General features: G+C 66.0%; 2 protein-coding genes and 10 non-coding genes across 14 annotated transcripts; 10 read left to right on the top strand and 2 right to left on the bottom strand.

Annotated features, from left to right (window-relative positions):
- The first annotated feature begins 132 nt into the window (after positions 1–132).
- On the top strand, positions 133–6,090 carry ZNF213 (zinc finger protein 213). The gene is made up of 6 exons (XM_062180338.1): positions 133–1,088; positions 1,749–2,241; positions 2,891–3,014; positions 3,164–3,237; positions 3,351–3,474; positions 4,353–6,090. Exons 2-6 carry the CDS (start codon positions 1,843–1,845, stop codon positions 5,000–5,002), a joined length of 1,371 nt encoding a protein of 456 aa, XP_062036322.1. The 5' UTR covers positions 133–1,088; positions 1,749–1,842; the 3' UTR covers positions 5,003–6,090.
- LOC133750690 (caspase-14-like) lies at positions 4,957–10,372 on the top strand. Of its 3 annotated transcripts, none has more exons than XM_062180336.1 (11): positions 4,957–4,998; positions 6,597–6,737; positions 6,832–7,027; positions 7,127–7,215; positions 7,989–8,099; positions 8,219–8,386; positions 8,639–8,861; positions 9,092–9,211; positions 9,483–9,557; positions 9,818–9,921; positions 10,163–10,372. In XM_062180336.1, exons 2-11 carry the CDS (start codon positions 6,609–6,611, stop codon positions 10,274–10,276), a joined length of 1,329 nt encoding a protein of 442 aa, XP_062036320.1. In that variant the 5' UTR covers positions 4,957–4,998; positions 6,597–6,608; the 3' UTR covers positions 10,277–10,372. The 3 variants fall into 3 exon arrangements, with proteins under 3 accessions (XP_062036320.1, XP_062036319.1, XP_062036321.1); XM_062180335.1 differs by lacking the exon at positions 4,957–4,998 and adding an exon at positions 6,151–6,508; XM_062180337.1 differs by lacking the exons at positions 4,957–4,998; positions 8,219–8,386 and adding an exon at positions 6,151–6,508.
- Positions 10,373–10,853: 481 nt separating this feature from the next.
- On the top strand, positions 10,854–10,926 carry TRNAR-CCG (transfer RNA arginine (anticodon CCG)). Its single transcript has one exon. It is a non-coding gene; the product is annotated as a tRNA-Arg (tRNA).
- Positions 10,927–11,597: 671 nt separating this feature from the next.
- TRNAK-CUU (transfer RNA lysine (anticodon CUU)) lies at positions 11,598–11,670 on the bottom strand. The gene has a single exon. It is a non-coding gene; the product is annotated as a tRNA-Lys (tRNA).
- Positions 11,671–12,289: 619 nt separating this feature from the next.
- On the top strand, positions 12,290–12,362 carry TRNAR-CCU (transfer RNA arginine (anticodon CCU)). The gene has a single exon. It is a non-coding gene; the product is annotated as a tRNA-Arg (tRNA).
- A 981-nt stretch (positions 12,363–13,343) lies between these two features.
- TRNAP-UGG (transfer RNA proline (anticodon UGG)) lies at positions 13,344–13,415 on the top strand. Its single transcript has one exon. It is a non-coding gene; the product is annotated as a tRNA-Pro (tRNA).
- A 1,761-nt stretch (positions 13,416–15,176) lies between these two features.
- TRNAP-AGG (transfer RNA proline (anticodon AGG)) lies at positions 15,177–15,248 on the top strand. The gene has a single exon. It is a non-coding gene; the product is annotated as a tRNA-Pro (tRNA).
- Positions 15,249–15,584: 336 nt separating this feature from the next.
- Positions 15,585–15,657, bottom strand: TRNAK-CUU (transfer RNA lysine (anticodon CUU)). Its single transcript has one exon. It is a non-coding gene; the product is annotated as a tRNA-Lys (tRNA).
- A 2,483-nt stretch (positions 15,658–18,140) lies between these two features.
- TRNAK-CUU (transfer RNA lysine (anticodon CUU)) lies at positions 18,141–18,213 on the top strand. Its single transcript has one exon. It is a non-coding gene; the product is annotated as a tRNA-Lys (tRNA).
- Positions 18,214–19,010: 797 nt separating this feature from the next.
- On the top strand, positions 19,011–19,083 carry TRNAK-CUU (transfer RNA lysine (anticodon CUU)). Its single transcript has one exon. It is a non-coding gene; the product is annotated as a tRNA-Lys (tRNA).
- Positions 19,084–20,494: 1,411 nt separating this feature from the next.
- TRNAK-CUU (transfer RNA lysine (anticodon CUU)) lies at positions 20,495–20,567 on the top strand. The gene has a single exon. It is a non-coding gene; the product is annotated as a tRNA-Lys (tRNA).
- An 878-nt stretch (positions 20,568–21,445) lies between these two features.
- TRNAP-CGG (transfer RNA proline (anticodon CGG)) lies at positions 21,446–21,517 on the top strand. The gene has a single exon. It is a non-coding gene; the product is annotated as a tRNA-Pro (tRNA).
- Positions 21,518–22,181: the final 664 nt, after the last annotated feature.

Below are 22,181 nucleotides of genomic sequence, written 5' to 3' on the forward strand. Positions count from 1 at the left end.
GGGGATGTAGTTTTGAAGTCTGACGCGGCGCAGGCGCGGTGTGGTCGCCCGGCGAGCCTCGCGCGAACTTCCGGCGCCGCGAGCTGGTGGCGGAAGTGGGCGGGCCTGGGCGGCAGTCGGGGGTGTGTTTCCCGGCGGCTGGGAGCGGCGTCCGAGGCATCCGCGGTCCGAGTCCCGCGCGGCGGCCGGAGGGGGCGTGCACCGCAGGCGAGAGCGTGCTCGGCCCCTGGGCTGGCCTCCGGCGCCCCCTCCGCTCCGCGCGGGGTACCGGCTGGGTCGGCGTCCTGCCGGCGACCCCGGTGAGTCCGGGCCCTCTCCGGGGAGACCCTGCGGAGGAGAGAATGGCGCGCGTGCGTTTCGGGGGTTTTGTGAGGAGCGGAAGAATAAAGAAGGTGCTTGGTGAGGAGTAGCGACCCGAGTGCCGCGGTCGGCTGTTGGGCGAGCCGCCGGAGGCGCTCCCGCCGCCGAGGAGCCGCAGTCGTGTGTGCAGCGAGCTCGCGCCCGCGGGGGGCGCCCGGCAAGCCCTTTCCCCCGTGTCTGTGGAGAACCTTCCTGTGGAAACGCGGGAGACGGCCCGGGACGTCGGATGTCGGACTGCTGGGGCTGAGGGACTTGGCGAGGAGGGGAGAGCCGCTCTTTTATGGTTTTCTGCGTTGTTTAAATATACACCCCCCCCCTTTTAAAAATTGAATGGTGTGTGTGACTTTTATTGTCGAAACCTCAGAAATTAAAGGAAATCCCAAAATACCGCTTTTCGGAGCTCTTGTGAGGAGGCGCACTGCCCACGGAGTCGTGCGTGAATGGCGGGGGTTCTCCCACAGCCCTCGGCCCGCGGGCTTTGCAAGTCGGAGTCTTCGAATCGGAGGAAGATACCACAGCGCGCCTGTGATCCATCCCATAACGGCCCCAGAGGACGCTCGGTGGCACGCGATCGTCAGACACGTGCGCGCCATTTGTGACCGAGTATGCCATACGTGCACAAGTTCAGGCCGTAATTTACGGACGCCCCGGACGTCTGCATAGGAACAATAGGCTGCTGTGTCTGCCGTGACACTGGACTGACGCGGCGTGGAATCGGTGCAGGTTAGGTGCGTCGCCGTCGGCGGCGGGGCCATGCTGCCTCCCGAGGGAGGTTAGGTGTTGCTGTCAGCTGACCCGGGCTCCAGGGTGAGGCCTGTATTAGCGGGAGTCACTGAGCTTCCAGTTCCGCTGGGCAAGCCGGCCTGGCCTTCAGGGGCTGGAGTCCCTGCCGTCCTGTGGGCGGGGCTTAGCTCGTGGGTGGGCACGCTTCAGAAAGTTGGTAGAAAAATGGAATTAAAAGTAAGCTTTATTTTGGAGCAGAAGTTGAATTTCATACATAGGGTTATCATTATTATTATTTAAAAAGTTATTTGCAAGGCAGAGTGAGAGAGATCCTCCCTGTGCTGGCTCACTCCCCAGCCACAATGGCCGGAGCCGGGCCAGGCCACAGCCAGGACCCTGGAACTCCATCCAGGACACGAGTGTGGGTGGCAGGGACCCAAGCTTGGGCCACCTCGGCTGCTTTGGTAGGCCCACGAGCCGGGCTCTGGGAAGTGGAGTGGCTGGGGCTGGAATAGGCACTTGTGGCATGCCAGCGTCACAGGCGGCGGGTTAACCCACAGCACCAAGGCACCCGCCGTTTTTCCCTAATACACATTTTCCATGAACTTTCTGAAGCCCGTCATCCCACCCCCGTCCCCAATCCTGCTCTTTTCCTGTCTCCCCAGGAGTGTCCAGATGCCAGCGCGGCCGTCGCAGGGGATCCCTCTGGGAGACTGAGAGGGCAGCCTCCGGGGCCTGGCCGATCACTGGGCCGGGGGCATGGCAGCCCCCCCGGAGCCCCCGAGCCAGGCCTCTGGGGAGGGAGAAGGGCTGCTCGTCGTGAAGGTGGAGGATTGCTCCTGGGAGCAGGAGTCCGCCAGACCGGAAGACTGCGTGGACTCGGAGGCCTGCCGCCAGCGCTTCCGGCGCTTCCGCTACAGGGCAGCCGGGGGGCCCCACGAGGCCTTCAGCCGGCTCTGGGAGCTCTGCTGCCGCTGGCTGCGGCCCGAGCTGCGCTCCAAGGAGCAGATCCTGGAGCTGCTGGTGCTGGAGCAGTTCCTGGCGGTGCTGCCCGGGGACATCCAGGCCTGGGTCCGGGAGCAGTGCCCCGGAAGTGGCGAGGAGGCCGTCGCCTTGGTGGAGGATCTGCAGAAGCAGCCAGCCAAGGCCGGGCCCAAGGTGAGGGGCCTCCCCTGTCCAGGGCACCTGGGCTGAGGAGACGGGGCCGTCTGCATAGAGACGAGTCCTCAGGAGGCTCGTGGGCCAGCGGAGCGTGGGCAGGCAGCGTAGAGTAGTAGGGAGTGCCCGAGACCCTCAAGTAAATGCGCATTCCTGTGGGTGGCTTCGCCGGGCAAAGTGGACTTGTTCCAGAAAGTGGGGCTCAGCGCCACACACGCTCTGCAAAGGTGTATTTGTGTTCTGCTCCACGCCAGGCCTTGGGGATGCCGGGCATGCGTGCAGGTGCCCGAGGGGGTGTGGAAGGTGGCACCCTGATTTCTCCTCGGGTGTTGGGTCCTGCACGCTGGGAGCACCTGGCGGGAGGGGTGTGGGCCGCTGGGTGGGGTTCTGCCCTTGGCAGGAGGGGCCCCTTCGTCCCTTGCCTAGTGGCTGTGCCTCCCGGCCTGTGGGGCTGCGGCTTGCTCCGAGGTTGACCGAGGCGTGTGCTCCAGCACCCGGCACTGCTTCGCGTCCCATCCTCCTCTGCACCTCCCCGGGACTCCACGGTGCCCCCGCATCCTCAGGGGCACGTCCCGTGTCTCCTTCCCAGGGGTTAGATTCTGCCTCCATCTGCTCTCCGTGCTGACGGGTCTGTTGTGTTCCCGCACAGGATGCACCCTCAGAGGACGCGGAATCCGAGGCTGTGGCCCAGGAATCCTCGGACAAGGGGCCTCCTCCAGCGGCCGGGGCCCGGAGCCTGCCACAGGTGGCCCAGGAGCAGCCCCGGCGTGGTGGTGAGTGACCCTCTGGTGGCCGGCAGGGCCTGGCTCCCCTGGCTCCCCTGGCATGGCTGTGAGGGGCACATGCGAGCCGGGGCAGGGGGGCTGCGAGGCTCCAGGCCCCGGCGTGCGCTGCTGCTCTCAGGCACCTTCTCTCCCTGCAGCCCCGCTTCCTGCCCTTCCTGAAGAGGGGGCCCCCAGAGACACGGCGCAGGCCTGCTTTGCACCTGGGGTCTGTGTGAGTTACCGGTCCCTCTGCACGCTCTGACGCCCCGCCTCCTCTGACCTCTCCTGTCTGCCTGGGAGACCTGATGGATGGAGGCAGGCCTGAGCCAGGTCTTCTCGTTCCAGGGCCCTGTGGCGTTGGGAGAGATTCCTTTCTATTTCTCCCGGGAAGAGTGGGGTTCTCTGGACCCTGCTCAGAGGGATCTCTTCTGGGACATAAAGCGAGAGAACTCCCAGAACACTGCGCTGGGTAAGTGGGTGCAGGACCTCTGGGGCCCCCTTCCCCATGGGGGTCCCTCTGCGAGCCCTCAGCCGGTTTTCAAAGTGGGCCTTCCCTGGCCTCCTGAGAGCCGTGTGGTTCCTTTTATGCTGGCCGTGTTCCATGTGCTCTGTGCGTGTATCGCGTGCCATGTGCAGGATGTGCCCATGTTGGCCATTTTTCTCTCCGGTTCTCATACCTGGTGCATCAGGGTGTTGTCCCCACTTCACAGAGGAGGGAGCTAAGACTAGGAGTGGGTCGGGTGTGCTGTGAGGTCATGTCAGCAGGTGCAGGGGTGTGGATGGAGTGCACCAGCTGCCCACCAAGCCTGGCCGCGCCCCCGGCCACACGGGCCCCCCTTCGCCCGGGCAGAGCCTCTCAGTGACTTCTCATTTAACCCGCACCACCCGGTGGGTTGGACCAGGACCCCTCCCCGTCCAAATGTGTGGCCTGAGACTGGAACACCTGAGCTTGTGGAGTAAGGGAGCCGTGGCAGCCAGCCCTAGTGGGTCCCTTGGCTTCCCACAGGGCGGCTTGGGGGGGCTTGCTGGGCTGACCTGACTGCCGTGTTGGGGTTTGGACAGCCAGGTTCGGAGAGGGAGCGCCTGACAGAGAGACTTGTAGTTGGCCCAGGGTCAGGATTAGCAGGCGCCTCCGTGGGCAGGGTCTGCGGAGCTGGACTCCTGGACGCTTCCTGGGCACCGCTCCCTGCGGGAACTTGATCATGGTCCCACTTTGTAGATGAAGAAGTGGAGGCCTGGGCTGTGCGAGAGCCAGGGAGGAGGGGTCCCCCTGAGCGGCGTTGTCCTCATTCGGCCCTGACCGCGAGCCGCGCAGGACTGAAGAGGCCGCCTCCTGTCCCCTTGCAGGCACGGGGCTCAGAGGGCAGAGCAGGAGGTCGCGGCCAGAGGCGGCGGTGCCAGGCCAGGCGGGCGCCCACGGGACCGTGGCCTGGAGCCCCGAGGACAGTGAGGCCTGGGAGAGCGAGAACCGGCCGGGGATGGCCTTGGGCCGGTTGGCGGGGGCGCGGCGGGGGCGGCCCCCCACGCGCCGGCGTCAGTTCCGGGACCTGGCGGCTGAGAAGCCGCACAGCTGCGGGCAGTGCGGGAAGCGTTTCCGCTGGGGCTCGGACCTGGCGCGGCACCAGCGCACGCACACCGGCGAGAAGCCGCACAAGTGCCCCGAGTGCGACAAGAGCTTCCGCAGCTCCTCGGACCTGGTGCGGCACCAGGGCGTGCACACGGGCGAGAAGCCCTTCTCCTGCGCCGCCTGCGGCAAGAGCTTCAGCCGCAGCGCCTACCTGGCCGACCACCAGCGCATCCACACGGGCGAGAAGCCCTTCGGCTGCAGCGACTGTGGCAAGAGCTTCTCGCTGCGCGCCTACCTGCTGGACCACCGGCGCGTGCACACCGGCGAGCGGCCCTTCGGCTGCAGCGAGTGTGACAAGAGCTTCAAGCAGCGTGCGCACCTCATCGCCCACCAGAGCCTGCACGCCAAGACAGCCCAGCCCGTGGGGTGAGCGGCCTGGGCGGGGGAGGGTTGCTCCGAGGACCTGCGCCCAGCTCGAGCCCTTGTCGCCTGTCCTGCCTTCTCCCCTCTGGTTCCCCGAGGTCCCGCAGCAGGGGAGCGGGAGGAGTCAGGCCTGGCCTGAGGACCCTTCCCAGAGCTGCCCTCAGTCTCCTTCCTTCCCTGTGTTCGGCGTGTGTCCGCGGCCAGGCCCTCTGCCCCACCAACCTGTGCCTTCCAGTGTGGGTGAAGATTGGCCATGGGCAGCTGCTGGCTTTGGGATGGACATCGAGGCCTTCCGGCCCTCACCTCTCCAGTCATTGGGGCAGGCTGTGTGTCCTGGCCACCAGCAGGCGGGCGGCTCCGCTGTCTGCAGATCTGCCCAGCACGGGCCAGCGTGGTGAGGGTGGCAGCGGGTGCAGCCACGGGCTAACCCCGGAGACTGACGGGCCAACAGAGGCCGCTGCCGCCCGCCGCTGCTGAGGCGAGGACTACTTAACACGAGCACTCCACTGCAGCTCTGCTGAGGCGAGGACTACTTAACACGAGCACTCCACTGCAGCTCTGCGTCTGTGCTGCTGTGTTCTTCACTGGGATGGGTCCTCCTCGCCCTGTGGGTCCTGTGGGCTGGGTCCCAGAGCAGCCATGAGCCCTGGGCCTCAGGGCTGGAGGAGGGGCAGCAGGCCTTGGAGTGCTTGCCGGCTGCTCCCCCCACAAAATGAGGAAAGGGCTCGGAGACCCCGAGGGGAGTGGTGGCACTTAGGCTGCTGGCTGCGGACCCGGAGCATTCAAGCTGCCTCTGCGAGTCCCTTGTGGGAGGGGCTGACCGTAGCAAGAGGCCCCGCCCCCACTGCCCAGCAGCCTGTAAGATGCCAGCCTCTCCTCTGGCCCCGCCCAAGCTGGGTCCTGTGCGGGGCTCCTCCCACTCTGGCAGAGCCCTGCCTGCTCACCTGGTGGAGGCTGTCACTGTCCCTTGGTGCCTGTGTGCCAGCCCCTCTGTCCCCACGTAACACAGGGTCACACGGTCACCGGTACAGTCCCATGGCTCAGATGCAGCAGCCGAGGTCTTGTTGTGGCCCAGGCCGAGTCCAGTTGGTTTCTTCCTAAGGGGCTGGGCGCTGGTGGGGTGGGTGGGGGAGGGTGGCGGGAGCAGCACAAGGACTGGCTCCACAGGGAGACACTCGGGTGTAACAAGATCAGATAGGAGCTGGCGGGGAGCTAAAAATAGGATTGGGCATAGGCTCTTGGTGCAGGTGAGGGCACACCAGGAAGTCACCGGCTACAGCCAGAGGAAGGAGCCGAGGACCCAGGGTTCCAGAGCCTGGGGACAGAGTCCAGCTCAGGTCCTGAACCAGCTGGTGGAGAGGGCAAGGGTCAGGACCCAGGCTGCTGGGATCCAGGGCCAGGAGAGCTTGGTGCCCGGAGGATTCCCTGCCTGTCCGCCATGGCTTTCCTGGTGGCTGGGACCCTGCAGGCGGCTGCACAGGCGGCAGATGCTCGAGACAGCCTGGGGAGAAAGGTAGTAGGAGGTGCCTCCTGGCCCTGCCCGCTTCGGACTCCCGCCCGAGCCTGGCCCTGCCCTGCCCACTCTGGCCTTGCCTCCCCAGGGGAAGTACAACATGCAGGGTCTGAGGGTGGCCCTGACACTTGGCAGCCCGGAGGTGCCTGCTGCGACGGTCGCTGCCCTGGAGGGCGTGTTCCAGGCCCTGGGCTTTGAGAGCTGGGAGAGGAGGGAGGCCTTGGCCCAGGTGAGCCCGCACCCCTCCCCTCCTCCCCAGCACCCCTCACCTCACCCCCACTGTGAGCTCCGGGCCTCAGCCAGGCCTTTACTGCTGCTCCTAGGACTTCCTCCGGGAGCTAGCTTTGTTCAGGAAGCAGCTGGATGCCCTCCGGAGCCCTGTGCGCTGTGCCCTTGTGGCCCTGGTGGCCCCCCGCGGGCAGCTGGGGCAGCCCCGGCAGCTGGTTCAGGAGCTGAGCTGCTGTGAGGCCCTCCAGGGCTGCCCCAAAGTCATCCTGCTGCTTTCAAGCGGCGCTGGGGGTGAGTGGGCAGGGACCTGGGTCCTGGGAGGGCCGGGTGGGGCTGGGGGTGGGGCTGGGGGAGCTGGAGCCCCACTGTAGACCAACGCTTCTCCACCAGCTGCCCTGGAGCCCGGAGCCTTCCTCGCCGGCCTCAGGGAGCTCTGTGGCTGCCGTCCTCACTGGTCGCTGCTGCAGCTGCTGACAGAGGTGGGGGCGCTGGGGCCGCTGTCTCCCGGGGCTGTGCTGTGCTCTGCTGAGCCAGCCAGTCTTGGCAAGTGCTTCCCCCACCTGTTCACTCTGCACCCTCTATAGGCTACAAGTGTGTTGGCCACAGGGCCCTGCCCCACCCTCGGGAGCGCACAGATACCCCAGACCAACCCCGGCCACACCTAGCCTGAGCTGTTCCTTGCGTGGTGTGGCCTCCCTGCTCTGCCAGCCAGGATTCTACAGTCCTTCCAGGCTGTCACTGGTGCCGTCCTCATCTCCCCGCGCGCACACTTGTACCTCCAGCCTCCTGTGCAGGCGGTGGACGGCTGCCCTGTTATGCTGCAGGGCCCTGGGGGCTGGGGTTGGGCCCAGGTCTGCTCCCGAGGCCTGAAGGTCCCTGGGTAATTGAGTAGTCCCTGGGGTGGGCCCCAGTTCTGCTCCGTGGCGTGCTCAGTCGTGGCACCCTCCCCGGAAGTGCTGACGCTGGGAGCCTTCCCTGCCAGCTCTGCCCTGTTCCAGTGAGCATCCCCACCACAGTGCACCCTGACCCCCGGGTAGGGGGCGTCCAGCCGAGGCCCCTCCTTCCCAGGGCAGTCCGTGGCCTTGAGCCTGGATGACAACTTGTGTCTTGCTTAGGGTCCTTCTGCCCTCCCTGCCCTTCCTCTGCCTCCCCCCCCCCCTGTTCTGGCTGGTAGAGCCCTGTGGAGTCTGCCTGGTTGCTCCTCCCCACCTCTGGATCAGCCCCTCTGACATGTCCTTGCCCCCCCCCCCAGCTGTTCTGCAGGGTGGCTGAGGAGTCCGCGGGGGACATACGCTGCCCCGTCTTTCAGAGCTCTTTGCGGGGGGCACTGTGCCTGGCAAGCGAGGAGCCCTGGAGGCCTGAGGTGCTCGGGACAGGGCGGGATCCAATCACGTGGCCATGGGACAGAGGCAGGGAGCCCCCGGCAGAGGAGGGAGGGGCTGGGGTCCCTGAGGCCGCTGTGAGTGCCCGGCACCTCTGCAGGCAGAGCCCGGCCCCGGGGCTCAGTATGACATGTCGGGGGCCAGAGCTGCCCTCCTGCTGGCTGTGATCCGAGACCGGCCTGGGGCCGAGCGTGACGTGGAGGCACTGGGGGGCCTGTGCCAGGCCCTGGGCTTCAAGACCACCCTGAGGACGGACCCTACCGCCCAGGTGAGGGGAAGCCCGGGACCCTTGGTGCTGTTCCCAAGGACTCTCCTGGGCCTCTCACCCATCACAGGTGGGAAGTGCACCTGCAGCTCTGGCCTCCACCCTCCCTGCTGTGTGCATGGGCAGTCACTTCCCTGCTTCCAGAAGCCACCCCCACCCCCACCCCAGGGCCCAAGGCCCAAAGCCCAAGGCCCTTGCCACTGCCTGGGTCTCTGCTCCCTGGCTCACAGTCCCCAAGGGTCTGTCTCTCTGTAGGCTTTCTGGGAAGAGCTGGCCCAGTTCCAGGAGCAGCTGGACACCTACAGGGGATCTGTGAGCTGTGCCCTGGTGGCCCTGATGGCCCACGGGGGACCACAGGGGCAGCTGCTGGGGGCCGATGGGAAGGAGGTGCAGCCAGAGGCGCTGGTACAGGATCTGAGCCGTTGCGGGGCACTGCGGGGCTGTCCCAAGGTCTTCCTGCTTCAGGCTTGCCGCGGGGGTGAGTGGCGCCTGGCCTCCCACCTGCCTCCTCCTGGCTTTCTCGGTCAGCTCTTGGCCGCCCCAGGCTTGCTGCCAGGGAGTCTGGGGCACCTCCTCTCCCCCACCGTCTCCTAGAGGTCAAGGCCAGGAGCCTGAGCCCTCAGCGTTTGCAGAGTGGCAGGCCTGCCTGGGGGCTCTGGGTGGGGTGCCCACCCCGAGATAGTGTCTACCTGTCTCCCGTTTTCCCAGGGAACAGGGATGCCGGCAGGGGCCCCAAGGCTCTGCCCTGGTACCGGCGCTGGTTGTGGGCACCACAACCCGCTCTCCCCTCCCACGTGGATGTGCTGCAGGTCCACGCCGACACCCAAGGTGGGTCCTGTCCTTCCAGAGCCTGGGCTTGGGCAGGGCCGATGGGAAGGAAAAGTCTCCCTTACCACCAGGGCCTCTGGGAAACGGGTGGCTTCCCCCGTGTGAACCTCACACCAAGCCTCGAGACAGCCCGGTGAATCAGCTCCTCTGAGGTCACCCAACTGGTCAGTGGCAGGGCATCCACCTGCCCCGAGCTGCCCTAGAGCCAGAGACAGGTCACCTGGGGCTGGGGGCATCCGGGGCTGACGGGTGCCGGTGACTCTTCCCGCAGGCGGCTCCTGCAGCGGCCCTGCTCCAGGGAGCTCCGGCCAGGCAGACGTGCTGACCGTCTACGCTGCGGCCGAGGGTGAGGACAGGGAAGCCCGCTTCCTGGGGTTGGGGCTCAGAGGCTGCTTGCTCAGGCCGGTCAGTCAGCAGGCCCACGGCAGGGGTTCAGTGTTATCTCCCCCCGAGTACTCCCCCTGCAGCCCCAGGCTGGCTCCGGGTGCTAGAGGCCCTGTCCTCTGCCCTGACCTTCGGCCGCCAGCTCCCAGCGCTAGGCCGCTGCGGGTGGGAAGGCAGAGGGCAGAGGCTGCGCCTGACCCAGGTTGGGGTCCCTTGGTGTAGGCTGTGTGGCCTATCGGGATGAGATGGGCTCAGACTTCATCCAGACGCTGGTGGACGTGCTCAGAGCGGACCCCGGGCGGGACCTCCTGGAGCTGCTCACTGAGGTGCGCTGGGGAGCGGAGTGGCTCTTCACCCTGGTGTCCTGAACACCCCCACCCCGCCCCACTGGGGAAGGAGGAATCCCTGGCCCTGAACTGTAGAGACCACCAAGCCCGCACGGAGGGGAAGCAGCGGGGGGGCTCTGGGCCCTGGCCATAGGGGTGGGGGTGCGACCCGGGAGGGCCTGGGGGCGCGTTGATGCTGGCGCTTGACGCCTGGCCTCGCCGGCCTCGCGGGGCCCCGCAGGTGAACAGGCGCGTGTGTGAGCTGGACGTGCTGGGGCCGGACTGCGACGAGCCACGCAAGGCCTGCCTGGAGATCCGGAGCTCGCTGCGGCGGCGGCTCCGCCTGCGGGTTTGAAGGCGGGGTCTCACCCGGGCCATTCCCGTTCCCCTCCTGTCAACCCGGCGTGGCCGCGTGGGCCTGGCGCTCTGCTGGCCAGCAATAAACAAATTCTTGCGGACGCCCCCGGGCCTCTCGGGTCTGAGAAGCGAGAGGGCGGACGGGGGTGCAGTGTCTGGGGCCGGGGGACACCGCGAGGCTGGGCAGGGGTCCTGAGAGCACCCAGGGGGTTCACCTGGGAGTCCCCGCCCCTCTCCCAGGCGCGCCCCTGTGCACGCTCCCCATCTCCACCACAGACACGAGCCTGGGCCCAGAGGCCCCGGAGCAGGCCGGCGCAGGGGCTGCGCAGCGTAGGCGACGAAGGCGGTCGGCGAGTGGGGGTAGAAAGGCCGGCCACGCGGCCTGCGGGCTGACTGGGGCTCGAACTCGCGCTCTAGCCGCGGCCCGGGCTGGCGGCTCCGCTCCCGGCTCCGCCCGTGCCCAGCGCCGAGGGGCGGGGCGACGCTGCAGGCCGCGTGCGCATGCGTGGTGGGGAGCCTGGCGCAGGCGGCTGAGCCGGGCTTTATGGGAAAAGCGGCAACGTCTGACGCCGTGGGGCCGCGTGGCCTAATGGATAAGGCGTCTGATTCCGGATCAGAAGATTGAGGGTTCGAGTCCCTTCGTGGTCGCTGCCGGATTGTCTTTTCGTGGCGTGAGGTAAACATTTTCCTGCCCTCAGGACCACGTCTCACGCGGACCTGTACCCCTCCGTCACTCCCTGGCTGCCCGAGCTGTGACGCGGGTGGCCCTGCCCACTCCCTGAATCCCCGCAGCTCGGGTACTACCGCGGCGCTGGCTGCTGAGGTCTCTGGAAACCTGCAGCGGCAGGGTCCGGGCGGGCCCGCGAGCCTCAGGAGCCGGAGCCCAGGCGTGGAGCCGGACACGCGTGTGGGGAGCTGGGCAGGGCAGGAAGACGCGCAGATCGTCAGGGGTATTTTGGACGCAGTGGTCAGTGCGCCAGCGCTCAGTGCGCTCGAACGCGGCGGAAGCGGCCAGATGTCCTTTTAGCGTGCATTTCCGCAGTGTTAACAACGCAAGCCCACGGCTCAGAGGTTATTCGGATTTCTCGCAGCGAGACGGCGCCTGTGAGAGGCCGGTGTGGAATGTGCCGGAACTTCGGGGTTCAGCCTTGCAGGGCAGAGTTGACAGCCCACGCGGGGAGAGGCTCCTGTGCACCGTGGGCCGCTCGTGGGGGCTGCGTGGTGCGGGCGTCGCCGGCACCTTCCTGCGGTTTATCAAGGGTTCATACACGCGAGAACCGCGTTAAACTGAAAAATCTAAAATTGTGGAAAAAAGACAACGCCCAACGTGGGGCTCGAACCCACGACCCTGAGATTAAGAGTCTCATGCTCTACCGACTGAGCTAGCCGGACACGCTGTGGGCCTGGCTCAGGGCGTTCAGTAAGGGGCCTCGCACACCCGGGTTTGCCAGGGCGCCCCGACGCGGGAGCGAGGGCGCAGGCCGTCGTGGGCAGCATCCGCACCACGCCCGCTCTGGCTACACCCGGGTTAAAGAATTCACCCGGATCAGAATCCGGGAGCCCCGCACGCAGAGCGTGCCTCGCAGGCCCTAGGCCGAGCTTCGCTTTCCGCACCTCCGCTCCAGCTGCTCGTGTGCGGCTTCTTAGGGTCCCGCGGAGGCCTGGAGCGGGCGGCGCCCGGGACCGACCTGCGGGGCCGGCTGGGTGCGGGAGCGGCGCCCGGGACCGACCTGCAGGGCCGCCGCGGGGCCGGCGGGGTGCGGGAGCGGCGCCCGGGACCGACCTGCGGGGCCGCTGCGGGGCCGGCGGGGTGCGGGAGCGGCGCCCGGGACCGACCTGCAGGGCCGCCGCGGGGCCGGCGGGGTGCGGGAGCGGCGCCCGAGACCGACCTGCGGGGCCGGCTGGGTGCGGGAGCGGCGCCCGGGACCGACCTGCGGGGCCGGCTGGGTGCGGGAGCCCCGCGCAGCAACTGGAAGAGTGGTCTACAACTCGTCCGCAAACCTGTGCGTCAGCCCCGGTGGCCTAATGGATAAGGCATTGGCCTCCTAAGCCAGGGATTGTGGGTTCGAGTCCCACCCGGGGTAAGGAGCTTGCGTTTTAGGAATTTGCGGGAGAAGGGAGCCGCAGCTGCGCCTTTGACCACGCACAAGCCTCCCTGAGGCCCAGGGCAGACGTGGAGCGGAGCGCGCCTGTTGCATCCCAAGCTTGGGATTTCCGGGATTTCCTGTGAGCCTGAACCGCTTTGTGGTCGTTTGCACTGAAAAGTCCCTGTGTTTTGCAAACACAGCTGGGCTTACTTTAGAGCCACCGGTTGGATGGAGTGTAGACGAAACGCTGGGAGTTGGTAATGGCGTAAACCGGGGGTGGCGGGGGGGGGGGGGGTGGGGGGCACCCTGTAACGGCTCCTCTGCTTTCGTGCGTAGCCGAACTCCGTGTTACTCTCTTGTAAATCCGTGCAATGCATAACTTGGCTCTGTGCACATTTTAAGAAGCTCATCTGGACTTGGCAGTGGTTGGCACTACCAAGACGCGGTGCCGAGAGCGACCCGAGACCCCCTGTGAAAGCGCACCTCCGGTTTGCCTCTCCGCGGCCCTTCGGCTTTGCCGCCTGCGGAGGGGCGGGCGGTTCCAGGCCAGGTCCCGGAGGCCCCCTCGTGTCCATCTCCCGGGCCCCTTGGGGGCGGCAGCAGGGCAGGCCGCGTCCCTGCTCCTTCCCGATGCCCTGGGTGCCAGAAGCGAGCCGAGCTCGCAGCCGGTTGGGAAGAAACGAAGCCGAGGGTCTGGCGTGGCTCGCGCGCGGCCCCAGGCCCCTTCGTCCTGCGATGATCCGGGGCCGGGGTTGGGGTCCCCGGGAGAGATCCCCGCGCCCGCACCGGCTGAACAGACCCCCTCGCCGGCGGACGGCGGCCTCGTCACCCGCGTCCGAGCTCGGGCGCGCGGGCGAGGCCAAGCCTGGGCAGGGTCCGAGCCTCCTCCCGCCGCGGGACCCTGGGGCGGGACCGGAGGCCGGGGCGGAGCCGCGGGCCGGATCTCCAAGGACGAACGCAGCGGGACACTGGCCCGTCGGCTCGTTGGTCTAGGGGTATGATTCTCGCTTTGGGTGCGAGAGGTCCCGGGTTCAAATCCCGGACGAGCCCTTCCATTTTTGTCGTCTGTTTTGGGTGCAGGCCCCGTAGTTCACGTAGCCGGCGGGAGCCGGGGCCCCAGGCTTGGCGCGGACCGCGGCGGGGAGGGGCTCCGGGTAGGCGCAGGCGCAGCGGGCGACATTGCCACGCGCGTTCGTGCAGCCTGATCCGGCCCGGCCCCGAGCGCACCCGCGGCTTCTTCCCGGTGTTGGGCGTCTGCAGGCTTCTCTCTTCTCGGGCGCAGCCCGTCTCTGGGGGCGCTGGAAGCCGCGGCCCCCATCACCCGTCTCCCTCTGCCAACCACTACCAGGTTCAGATGAGCTTTTTAAAACGCGCACACGGCCAGCGCAGGGCTGCCAGAGGAGGGAAAGCAGGGGAACCCCAAGGCTGGGGACCATCTGTGCCCTCAGCAGGTCAAGGGCATGGGTCGTGGCGTGGGTCGCTGTGTCCGGGCCCCAGCCACTGCACGGGCGTTCCGTGTGCCCCCGCTCCAGGGGTGCTGAGGCCAACACGCGAGGATTGTCTTTGGGAAAGCTTTGTGGCAGCTTCCAAGAGGATGAGCCACCAGGCTGTGGGGGTGGGCCCGTGGGGAGCCCCTGGGTGGGCGGAGTGAGAGGGGGGCTTCCCTGCCGTGGCTTTGGGGGGAGGATGGAGGAGGCGGGCAGCAGGGGGGCTAGGCAGGCGCTGGGGCTGGAGTTGTGTCTCCCTATCCCCGCCTCGGGCTGATAAGGGTGGGTGGACAGTGGCTTGTGGGGTGGAGCCCACTACAGGGCTTTTGGGGGATGGGCTGTGGATTGGCCGTTTGCATTGGCGACACACAGGCTGCTGAGCCCCTGGAGAGGCAGACTCCCCCCTCCCCTCCCCAGAACACAGTCCCGCAGGCAGGGATTGGGATCAGCGTCGGATCCCGCTCCCAGAGTCCCTCCCACCCCGACGGCTGTCCCTGCAGGAGGCTGGAGCCGCCGGACACCCACAGAGCAGACCGTGGCCCCCGCTCTGCCGGACACAGTCCCGAGCCTCTGTCAGCTGGGGGTTCTCGGCGCTGCGGAACCTGAGTCCACACCGGGAGGAGGCCCACGCTGGGGGGCGGGGGGGGGGTACTTGGTCCCAGTTGGGCTTCAAGCCCCAGGGAGCAGCAGTTTGCTGTTCATTTCGGGGCCTGGCTGGAGCTCCCGGCAGAAGGCGGTGGCCGGAGTCAGACCTGCGGGGTCGGTGGGCGGCAGTCCCAGTGTGCGCTGGGCACAGATCCGAGCTGACCCGGGTGGCTGAGGCTGGTGTCCGCCTGGCCGGGGACCCCGCCTCCCACGTAAGCCCTGAAATCCTTCCGCTGAGGCCGGGCTGGGCCGGGGCTGGACCGTGGAGGTGGGTTCCTGGGCCTGGGCGGAAGCGGAAGGGCGCGGAGTGTGAGACCCCGGAGGCGCCCAGTGCAGAGAGGGGGTTGGGGGTTCAGGGAGGCCGGGGAGCCGCGACCCTGGGGGACTCCAGGCCCCGCGCCCAGCTCCGCTCCACAACCCGGCCCTTGGCTCAGAGACTGGAGGACCTGAGGCGCTTGTCAGGCTAATGGTGGGGAAACCCTGGCGGGGGCTTCCTGACCGCGGCCACAGGGTGTGGCCACACTGGTTCTCTCCTCGCCGTGGAGGCCAGAGTCCGGTCGTTTCCCACAAGTCACAGTGAGAGGAGGCGCTTCATGGAACCAGAAACCAGGGCTGGTCCAGGCCAGGGGGCGGGAGGCATGCAGCTCACCAAGGAGGGCCTGCAGAGGCCCCTGCGTGTGGCTCGTTGGTCTAGGGGTATGATTCTCGCTTAGGGTGCGAGAGGTCCCGGGTTCAAATCCCGGACGAGCCCTTCCTTTTAAGGGCCTGGTGCAGGAGATAAAGGCTCAGTGCTGCTGGGGTGACCTCTGGGGTGTGCTACCTGGCCAGTGCTCCTGGGGTGACCTGTGGGGCTGGCTACCTGGCGGTGGTCGGGCCGCCTCTGAGTAACTGAAAACGTTGGTGCCCAGGTTTTTATGCCCAGGTGGAAGGTGGCTTGTGAGTGGGGGTATGGGCAACGTGAGCCCCTTCCCCAGGAGCGGGCTAGCAAAAGCTGACCTGGGATGTGGGCCTGGTTCCTTGCCAAGCTCGGTCGCAGGTGGGGACCCACGGATCTTTAGCCCGGAAGGACCACACATTATCAAAAGAGCGCCCAGCGTGGGGCTCGAACCCACGACCCTGAGATTAAGAGTCTCATGCTCTACCGACTGAGCTAGCCGGGCCTCGCACGGAATGCCCCCCTCCCTCTGCCGAGCCTGAATCTCCAGGATGGGACACGGGGCTACCGGCGCCGGCCGCCCATACGTTCCCCTCCAGACGCCCTGTGGGCCTGCAGCGCCCAAGCCCGTCCAGCCGCGGATTGCGGGCGTCAGGGCGGCGCCCAGCGTGCGGAGCGTGGGAAGCGGGGCGGGTAGGGGCTGGGGGCTGGTGGGGCGCCGCCCTGAGCTCTGGACCCACGGAGGCGTAGCGGCTCCGGGGCCGCCCGCACACGCAGGGGGACGCGCGCGAGCGGAGGCCCTGCGCACCGACGCGGCCGCATCCCGGTCGTGCTGGAACAAACCCGACTTCACTTGGTCTCGCGAAGCCCTCAGCTGCGCTTCCTTTGAATCCTGCGGAATCCAATTGTTTTCATCTAAAATTTTACAAAACTGCCTCGGACCACGCTGAGCTGCGGGAACCTGCGGGCTGGCGGGAGGCCGGCGCGCACCTGCCCGTCGGCTTCCGCCGCTGCCTCCAGCCTCCCCGGAGCGGGGGTGGGTGGATGTGGGCTGGGGCGCCCCAGCTCCAGGCGCAGGGGAACGCCTCAGACAGCTCCTTAGCAGAGGGCTGGGGGCGGAGGCCTGCGAAGGGGACCCCTGGATGGGGCCCGGGGAACCAGCCCGGGCAGAGGAGGGCGGGAGGATAATGGGTGAATAGCGGGCGAGGCGGCCCTGCCTGTGGCGTTGTGGGGGTGCGGAAGGGGAGCTGCCCTGCGGGTGAAGCAGTACTTCCTGTGCTCTGAACTACGTCGGGGCAAAGTGGGGCGAGTTTTTAAAACACGCACAGGAGAGAGACACAGGGGACTCTACTTTCCACTCATCTTGCCGCGAACCAAAGCTGCTCCCCAAATAAACCACATTTTTAAAAATGCAGTGGGAAAAATTCAGCTGAGTTATTTTTTGTTCACCTCTTGCCTCGGCTTCCTCCAAGTCAGATCTTTTCCTGAAGTCCACTCCCCGGGGGCCTCTCCGGGCTGCCTGGTTTCTACCCCCCTTTGTTCAAGGTCGCAGATTCTTCAGGTCGGTGTTCCACGGCTGCTTTTGCCTTCGGCTTTCGTACTTTTCCGTGCTTTTCATTTGCTTGTTTTTCTATCTTTGCTGCGCCCTTTCCGTGTGTTCTGAGCCGGGCGGGAATCGCTCCGTGTGAAGCACTGTTGTGATGGGGGCTGACCGTCCCTTCGCCGTCACTTCGGGGCCCCCCAGGTTCTTGGCCAACCAAGCATGGGCCTGTACCCTTCGGGTGGGAGCAAACCCGGTGGGTGCGGGTGAGAAAATTGAGCCCTCCTCGGAGCCCACCCTCGGGCTGGAGGAATGCAGGAGCCTGCACCCTGACGGCCCTGGGCTCCTGACTGGACTCGCAGGGGCGCCTAGGAGAAACGCAGGGGTCCATTCTCAAGGCGGGTCCCGTGGGAACGGTCGTGGGGGGGGGGCAAGGGGCCCACAGCAGGGCTAGGCTCGCAGGAGGACCCCTGCCACACCATAGCAGCCTAAGACATTGAAAACAAGCCTGGGAGGGCACGAGGGGCAGAGGATGGGGCTGACCCCCACTGGGGCCTGCGCCCACAAGCTGCCCCGGGCGTCTGGGAGCCTCGGAGTCCCAGCCTCCAAACCACCTCATCTGCGGCTCCCGCTCAGAGCTCAGGGGTCAGCTGGTCCTCGGGCCAGGGCTAGCGGGTGCCTGGGGCCAAAGAGGCGACTGCACACCTGCAGGAGCCCACACCATCCCGGGGTTCCCGCCAGGATCGAACCCCGAGTGTCACCGAAACCCCGGGGCTGGGGCCCGAGTCCCACCGCTGCCAGCCTTTGAGGAAGCAGGGGAGAGCTGGGGAAGACCCGGGCTCGGGGGGGAGCTGGATCCACGGCTGCTCCCACCCTAAGCAGAATCACCTGCGAGGCCCCGCCTCCGGGCCGGGGTGGGGGTGTCTTTGCGCGTGCTCGTTTCTGGCAGTAGCACCTGCACTTTCTCGCGAAGGCTCCTCTGAGCGCAGTCTCGGGGCTGCAGGGCAGCGGCCGAGGCTCAGCCTCTCGCCCCCGCCAGCTCCAGGCCCCTGGAGCTCTGCCGTCGGGGAGCTGCCGCAGCTCGGGACTCCGGCGGCCTCTCCACGCCCCCTAAATGTTGCCCGCGCCGGCGAGGAGCTCCTGAGTCCAACCTGTCTGCCTCGCCCCAGCCCGGACACCGGGGGCCTCGGGAGTGCGGTCCTCGGAGTCCGCAGCATCAAGAGTGGTCGCGCAGACGACCCGGGCGGCCGGGCAGTGCGGGGGTCTTTCCCGGGCCCTGCTTCAGGACGCTGCACCCCGGGCCTGGATCCTTGTCCGTAGCCCCGGCTTCCCAGGCCCTACTCCCCGGGCTTCCCTGGCCGCCCTCGGAAACCCCAGAAAGGTTCCTGGCTGGATGCCTGCGCATGGGTCAGTCACCTACACCCCTCCCACTATCTTATCCCACATCCGCCCGGCTAGCTCAGTCGGTAGAGCATGAGACTCTTAATCTCAGGGTCGTGGGTTCGAGCCCCACGTTGGGCGCGTTGTGCTTTTGATTGATAAAGGGGAAAAGTGATCCTCTCATTCCAACGAAGTAAGGGAATCCGCCATTGATTGATGGGTTCAAGTAGTATGTTGTATTGGTGGCTGCATCTTCAGACCCAGGGACATCAGTGTGGCCTTCCGTGCCTGACCCGCACCTGTGGGACTCCCGCTCAGCCCTGTGGCCGGCACCTGGGCCCGAGGTTTGGTTCAGTTTTTCCTGCTGCTTTTAGGGAACAGAAATAACAGTTCAGGTTACTTAGCGTGCTCACTTTTTGGAAAAAGAAAAGGCGCTGTCTCCAATTGGAGCCCGTCTTAGTCTCCGGGGCCGCCGTGAGGAAGGGGCACACATCAGAAAGCGTCAATCGCCGAACTTGTCTTTTCCTCACTGTGGACGCCAGAATTCGCTCAGCACCAGCAGGCTCACTCCGTCCAGGGGCCCTCCCTTGCCCCTCCCCAGGACCACCCCAAAAAATCCCAATCCCCTCCCCCACCCTCGGCTTGTAGCCAGTGCTCCCAGGCTACAAATTCCACTTGGGGGGAGGCAGCACCCCCACCCGCTAGGGTGAAGGATTCATATTCCTCCACAGCTAGCTGACTAGGGTCTTTGGGGTGGTCGCAGGCCCCAGATGCTGGGAGTGCCCGGGCGGGGACTGTGCCCAGACGGCTGGCTCCAGGGTCACCTCTCCAGAGCTGGAGTCACCATTGCCTTTTTTTGTTTCCTGCTTGTGACTTCAGGATGCCAGAGAGCAGGGTGTGGACTGCCTACACCCCTCCCACTATCCTATCCCACGTCCGCCCGGCTAGCTCAGTCGGTAGAGCATGAGACTCTTAATCTCAGGGTCGTGGGTTCGAGCCCCACGTTGGGCGCGTTGTGCTTTTGATTGATAAAGGGGAAAAGTGATCCTCTCATTCCAACGAAGTAAGGGAATCCGCCATTGATTGATGGGTTCAAGTAGTATGTTGTATTGGTGGCTGCATCTTCAGACCCAGGGACGTCAGTGTGGCCTTCCGTGCCTGACCCGCACCTGTGGGACTCCCGCTCAGCCCTGTGGCCGGCACCTGGGCCCGAGGTTCAGTTCAGTTTTTCCTGCTGCTTTTAGGGAACAGAAATAACAGTTCAGGTTACTTAGCGTGCTCACTTTTTGGAAAAAGAAAAGGCGCTGTCTCCAATTGGAGCCCGTCTTAGTCTCCGGGGCCGCCGTGAGGAAGGGGCACACATCTTCAAGCCGCCGAACTTGTCCTTTCCCGGTTGCTGACACCAGAATTCGGAGCTCAGCGCCAGTGGGCTCGCCCCGCCCAGGGGCCTGGGGGAGAACCCTTCCTTGCCCTCCCACCCTCTGCTGGCTCCTGCAGTGGTGGGCGTCCCTGGGCGGGTGGGCATAGCTCCTGCAGTCTCAGGCCCCTGCAGCTCTGCCTGACCCTGCGCAGGCTCCCTCCCTCTGTGCATAAACATCTCGGAGCCCCTCATGGAAGTCAGGGCCTGGCTTCTGCAGCCTGAGCTCAGCTCAGCTTAACCAATTACACCTGCAAAGACCCTGTGTTCTGAGCTCCTGAGGGACATGAACGTGGGGCGGGACGCCTTTCAGCCCAGCGCAGTAGCTGGGGAAAAAAAAAAAAACCCACAGTATTTTTATTTTGGTTTTAAACAACCACAGGGATGCGTGTGCTTGCCTCGGCCTCAGGCTGGACACCGCTGTCTCGGGTCCTGCACCGACGGTGCCGCGGGGCTGCTTTCTGCCAAGGAAACCGCAGAAGACCCAGTTTTGCCAAATGCAGCAGCGTGGAAAGCTGACCGCCCTGAGCTGGCCGCTTACAGAGCATGGTGTCTGAGGACAGCAAGTGTTGCCGTGTTTTCCGCAGAGTGTCCAATGCTCTGGAAGGTGTTCCGGCCTCTGAGGGCGCCTTCACACACAGCTGGGAGCTGTAGAACCCGGCCAAAGGCACCGCGGCACACAGAGACAGAGCTGAGTGCTCCGGGAGCACCATGCAGGCACCGGGGGCGCTCAGATGTGCTTCCCTGGGCCGGGCGCAGCGCTGGGGGCTGGGCGCCGCGGCACCCGGAGCCCAGGCCCCCCGAGGACTCTGTCGGTGTGTGCCTGGGTTCCCGGGAGTGCGGTCCTCGGATCTGTGGCTGCAAGAGGGGTTGCGCAGACGCCCAGGTCACCTCTCCAGAGCAGAAGTCACCATTGCCTTTTTTTGTTTCCTGCTCATGACTTTAGGACGCCAGAGAGCAGGGTGTGGACTGTCTACACCCTTCCCATTAGCCCACCCTGTGTCTGCCCGGCTAGCTCAGTCGGTAGAGCATGAGACTCTTAATCTCAGGGTCGTGGGTTCGAGCCCCACGTTGGGCGCGCTGTACTTTTGATTGACAAGGGATCCGCCATTAATTGACAGCTTCAAGTAATACTTTGACCCAGGCACGTCATGATGGGAACATCATGCAGGCACTGCGGGAGCTCAGATGTGCTTCCATGGGCCGGAGGAGGCCTGGGGGCTGGGGGCCGCTGCGCCTGGAGCCCAGGGCCCCCGTGGGCCCGTCTCTGTGTCCCTAGCACCAAGGCTGCAAGACCCCGGGCTTGCGTAGGCCCCCTCCTTTTCTGGGCTAGTGAAGCTGTCACAGCAGGCCCCCAAAAGAGTTGGGAACATGGGACTTTCACTTTTAAAGCTTGGGCATACCATAAGGTCAAACAGTCCCTTTTGCTGCCAGGAGGGCTGAGCCCCCCGCCCGCACCGTGGGTGCTTTCTTCCTAAAATCGCACCCCTCGACTAGGAGCCACCACTGCCAGTCCTTGGTCTGTCCCCTTGTCCCAGAGGCCTGGCTCCGGGGAGGAGGCTCGGGAGGGGCTCAGCTTCCAGGTCACCGGGGTCCTGGTCCAGGGGTCGTCATGCGGGGCCTCTTTTACCCCAACCTCCACCCCCCAGCCAAGGCAGCTGAGGAGCGTATGCGGGTTCCCGCACTCCCCCGCACCTCGACTCAAGCTGCGTCTCACGCTCCCGGCCAGAGGCCCAGAGGCCCGCGCAGCCCCGGGCCTGTGTCCCCCGCCAAGCCGGCCTCCGCTCTGCTGGCCGCTCTGCTTGCTGCGAAGGCTGGGGTCTGTTTCTCTTCTCGGCAGGGGCGACCCTGAGCCGAACGGACTCCGGTCCCCCGGGCGCTGCAGCGGGTGCCCAGCCCACCGCCTGCGGGCATGGCGACGGTGATGGAGGGTTAGGAACCACCCTTACCGTGGGTGGCTCGTTGGTCTAGGGGTATGATTCTCGCTTCGGGTGCGAGAGGTCCCGGGTTCAAATCCCGGACGAGCCCTCGAGGGTGGTGCGTTTTATTTCCTTGATTCTTTTCTTCCGTAAGGTACAAGCGTATTGCACACAGCCGCCAGGTGCCGGCTCGGTGCAGGCCCTAGGGCCGCCCCCAGGCCCAGGACAGACCTTGCCGGAGCAGCAGGGCAGCTTAGGGGCGCGCGGGCTCCTGGATGCTGGGGCGCCCCGCTGCGCCTGTCCCTTTGGCCAAGGTGAGTGCGCAGACCCCTGGCATTCCCCGACCTCCTCTCGCCGGCCCGGGAACCGCCGTCCTCGCGGATGCAGCTGAGGGCCGTGGGAACCCGGGAAGCTCGGCGCGGGTAAGGGCCCGGGGCTGCGCTGCCCCGCACGGGGCGCACGAGTCCTGGACACGAGTGGACTCGCACCCTGAGGACAGAGCCAGGTCCAGGACTTGTGGTTAGGGCTCAGCCGGTGGCACTTGGGGGTCTTCATCTTGAGGTTCAAGCCCTACGTTGGACTGAATTTTTAAATTATTATTATTAATGATTTAGTTGTTTATTTGAAAGGCAGAATGACAGAGGGAGACACAAAGGGTGAGAGGGATCTTGCATCTGCTGGTTCATAACTGCAACAGCCTGGGCTGGGCCATGCTCAGACCAGGAGCCCGGAGCTCCGCGGGTCCTACAAGGATGGCAGGAGCCTGGGCTGGG

This window comes from Lepus europaeus, chromosome 21 (assembly GCF_033115175.1).
Source record: "Lepus europaeus isolate LE1 chromosome 21, mLepTim1.pri, whole genome shotgun sequence".
In the NCBI taxonomy this organism is placed as follows: Eukaryota; Metazoa; Chordata; class Mammalia; order Lagomorpha; family Leporidae; genus Lepus; species Lepus europaeus.

Bases quoted from the DNA above. Each gene is read 5' to 3' on its own strand.
- LOC133750690 (XM_062180335.1), top strand. From the start codon at position 6,434: ATGGCTTTCCTGGTGGCTGGGACCCTGCAGGCGGCTGCACAGGCGGCA. The intron at 8,100-8,218 runs GTGCTCGGGACA...GCACCTCTGCAG, and splicing joins AGGAGCCCTGGAGGCCTGAG to GCAGAGCCCGGCCCCGGGGC. The intron at 9,212-9,482 runs GTGGGTCCTGTC...CTCTTCCCGCAG, and splicing joins GGTCCACGCCGACACCCAAG to GCGGCTCCTGCAGCGGCCCT.
- ZNF213 (XM_062180338.1), top strand. From the start codon at position 1,843: ATGGCAGCCCCCCCGGAGCCCCCGAGCCAGGCCTCTGGGGAGGGAGAA. The intron at 3,015-3,163 runs GTGAGTGACCCT...CTCTCCCTGCAG, and splicing joins GGAGCAGCCCCGGCGTGGTG to CCCCGCTTCCTGCCCTTCCT. The intron at 3,238-3,350 runs GTGAGTTACCGG...TTCTCGTTCCAG, and splicing joins GCTTTGCACCTGGGGTCTGT to GGCCCTGTGGCGTTGGGAGA.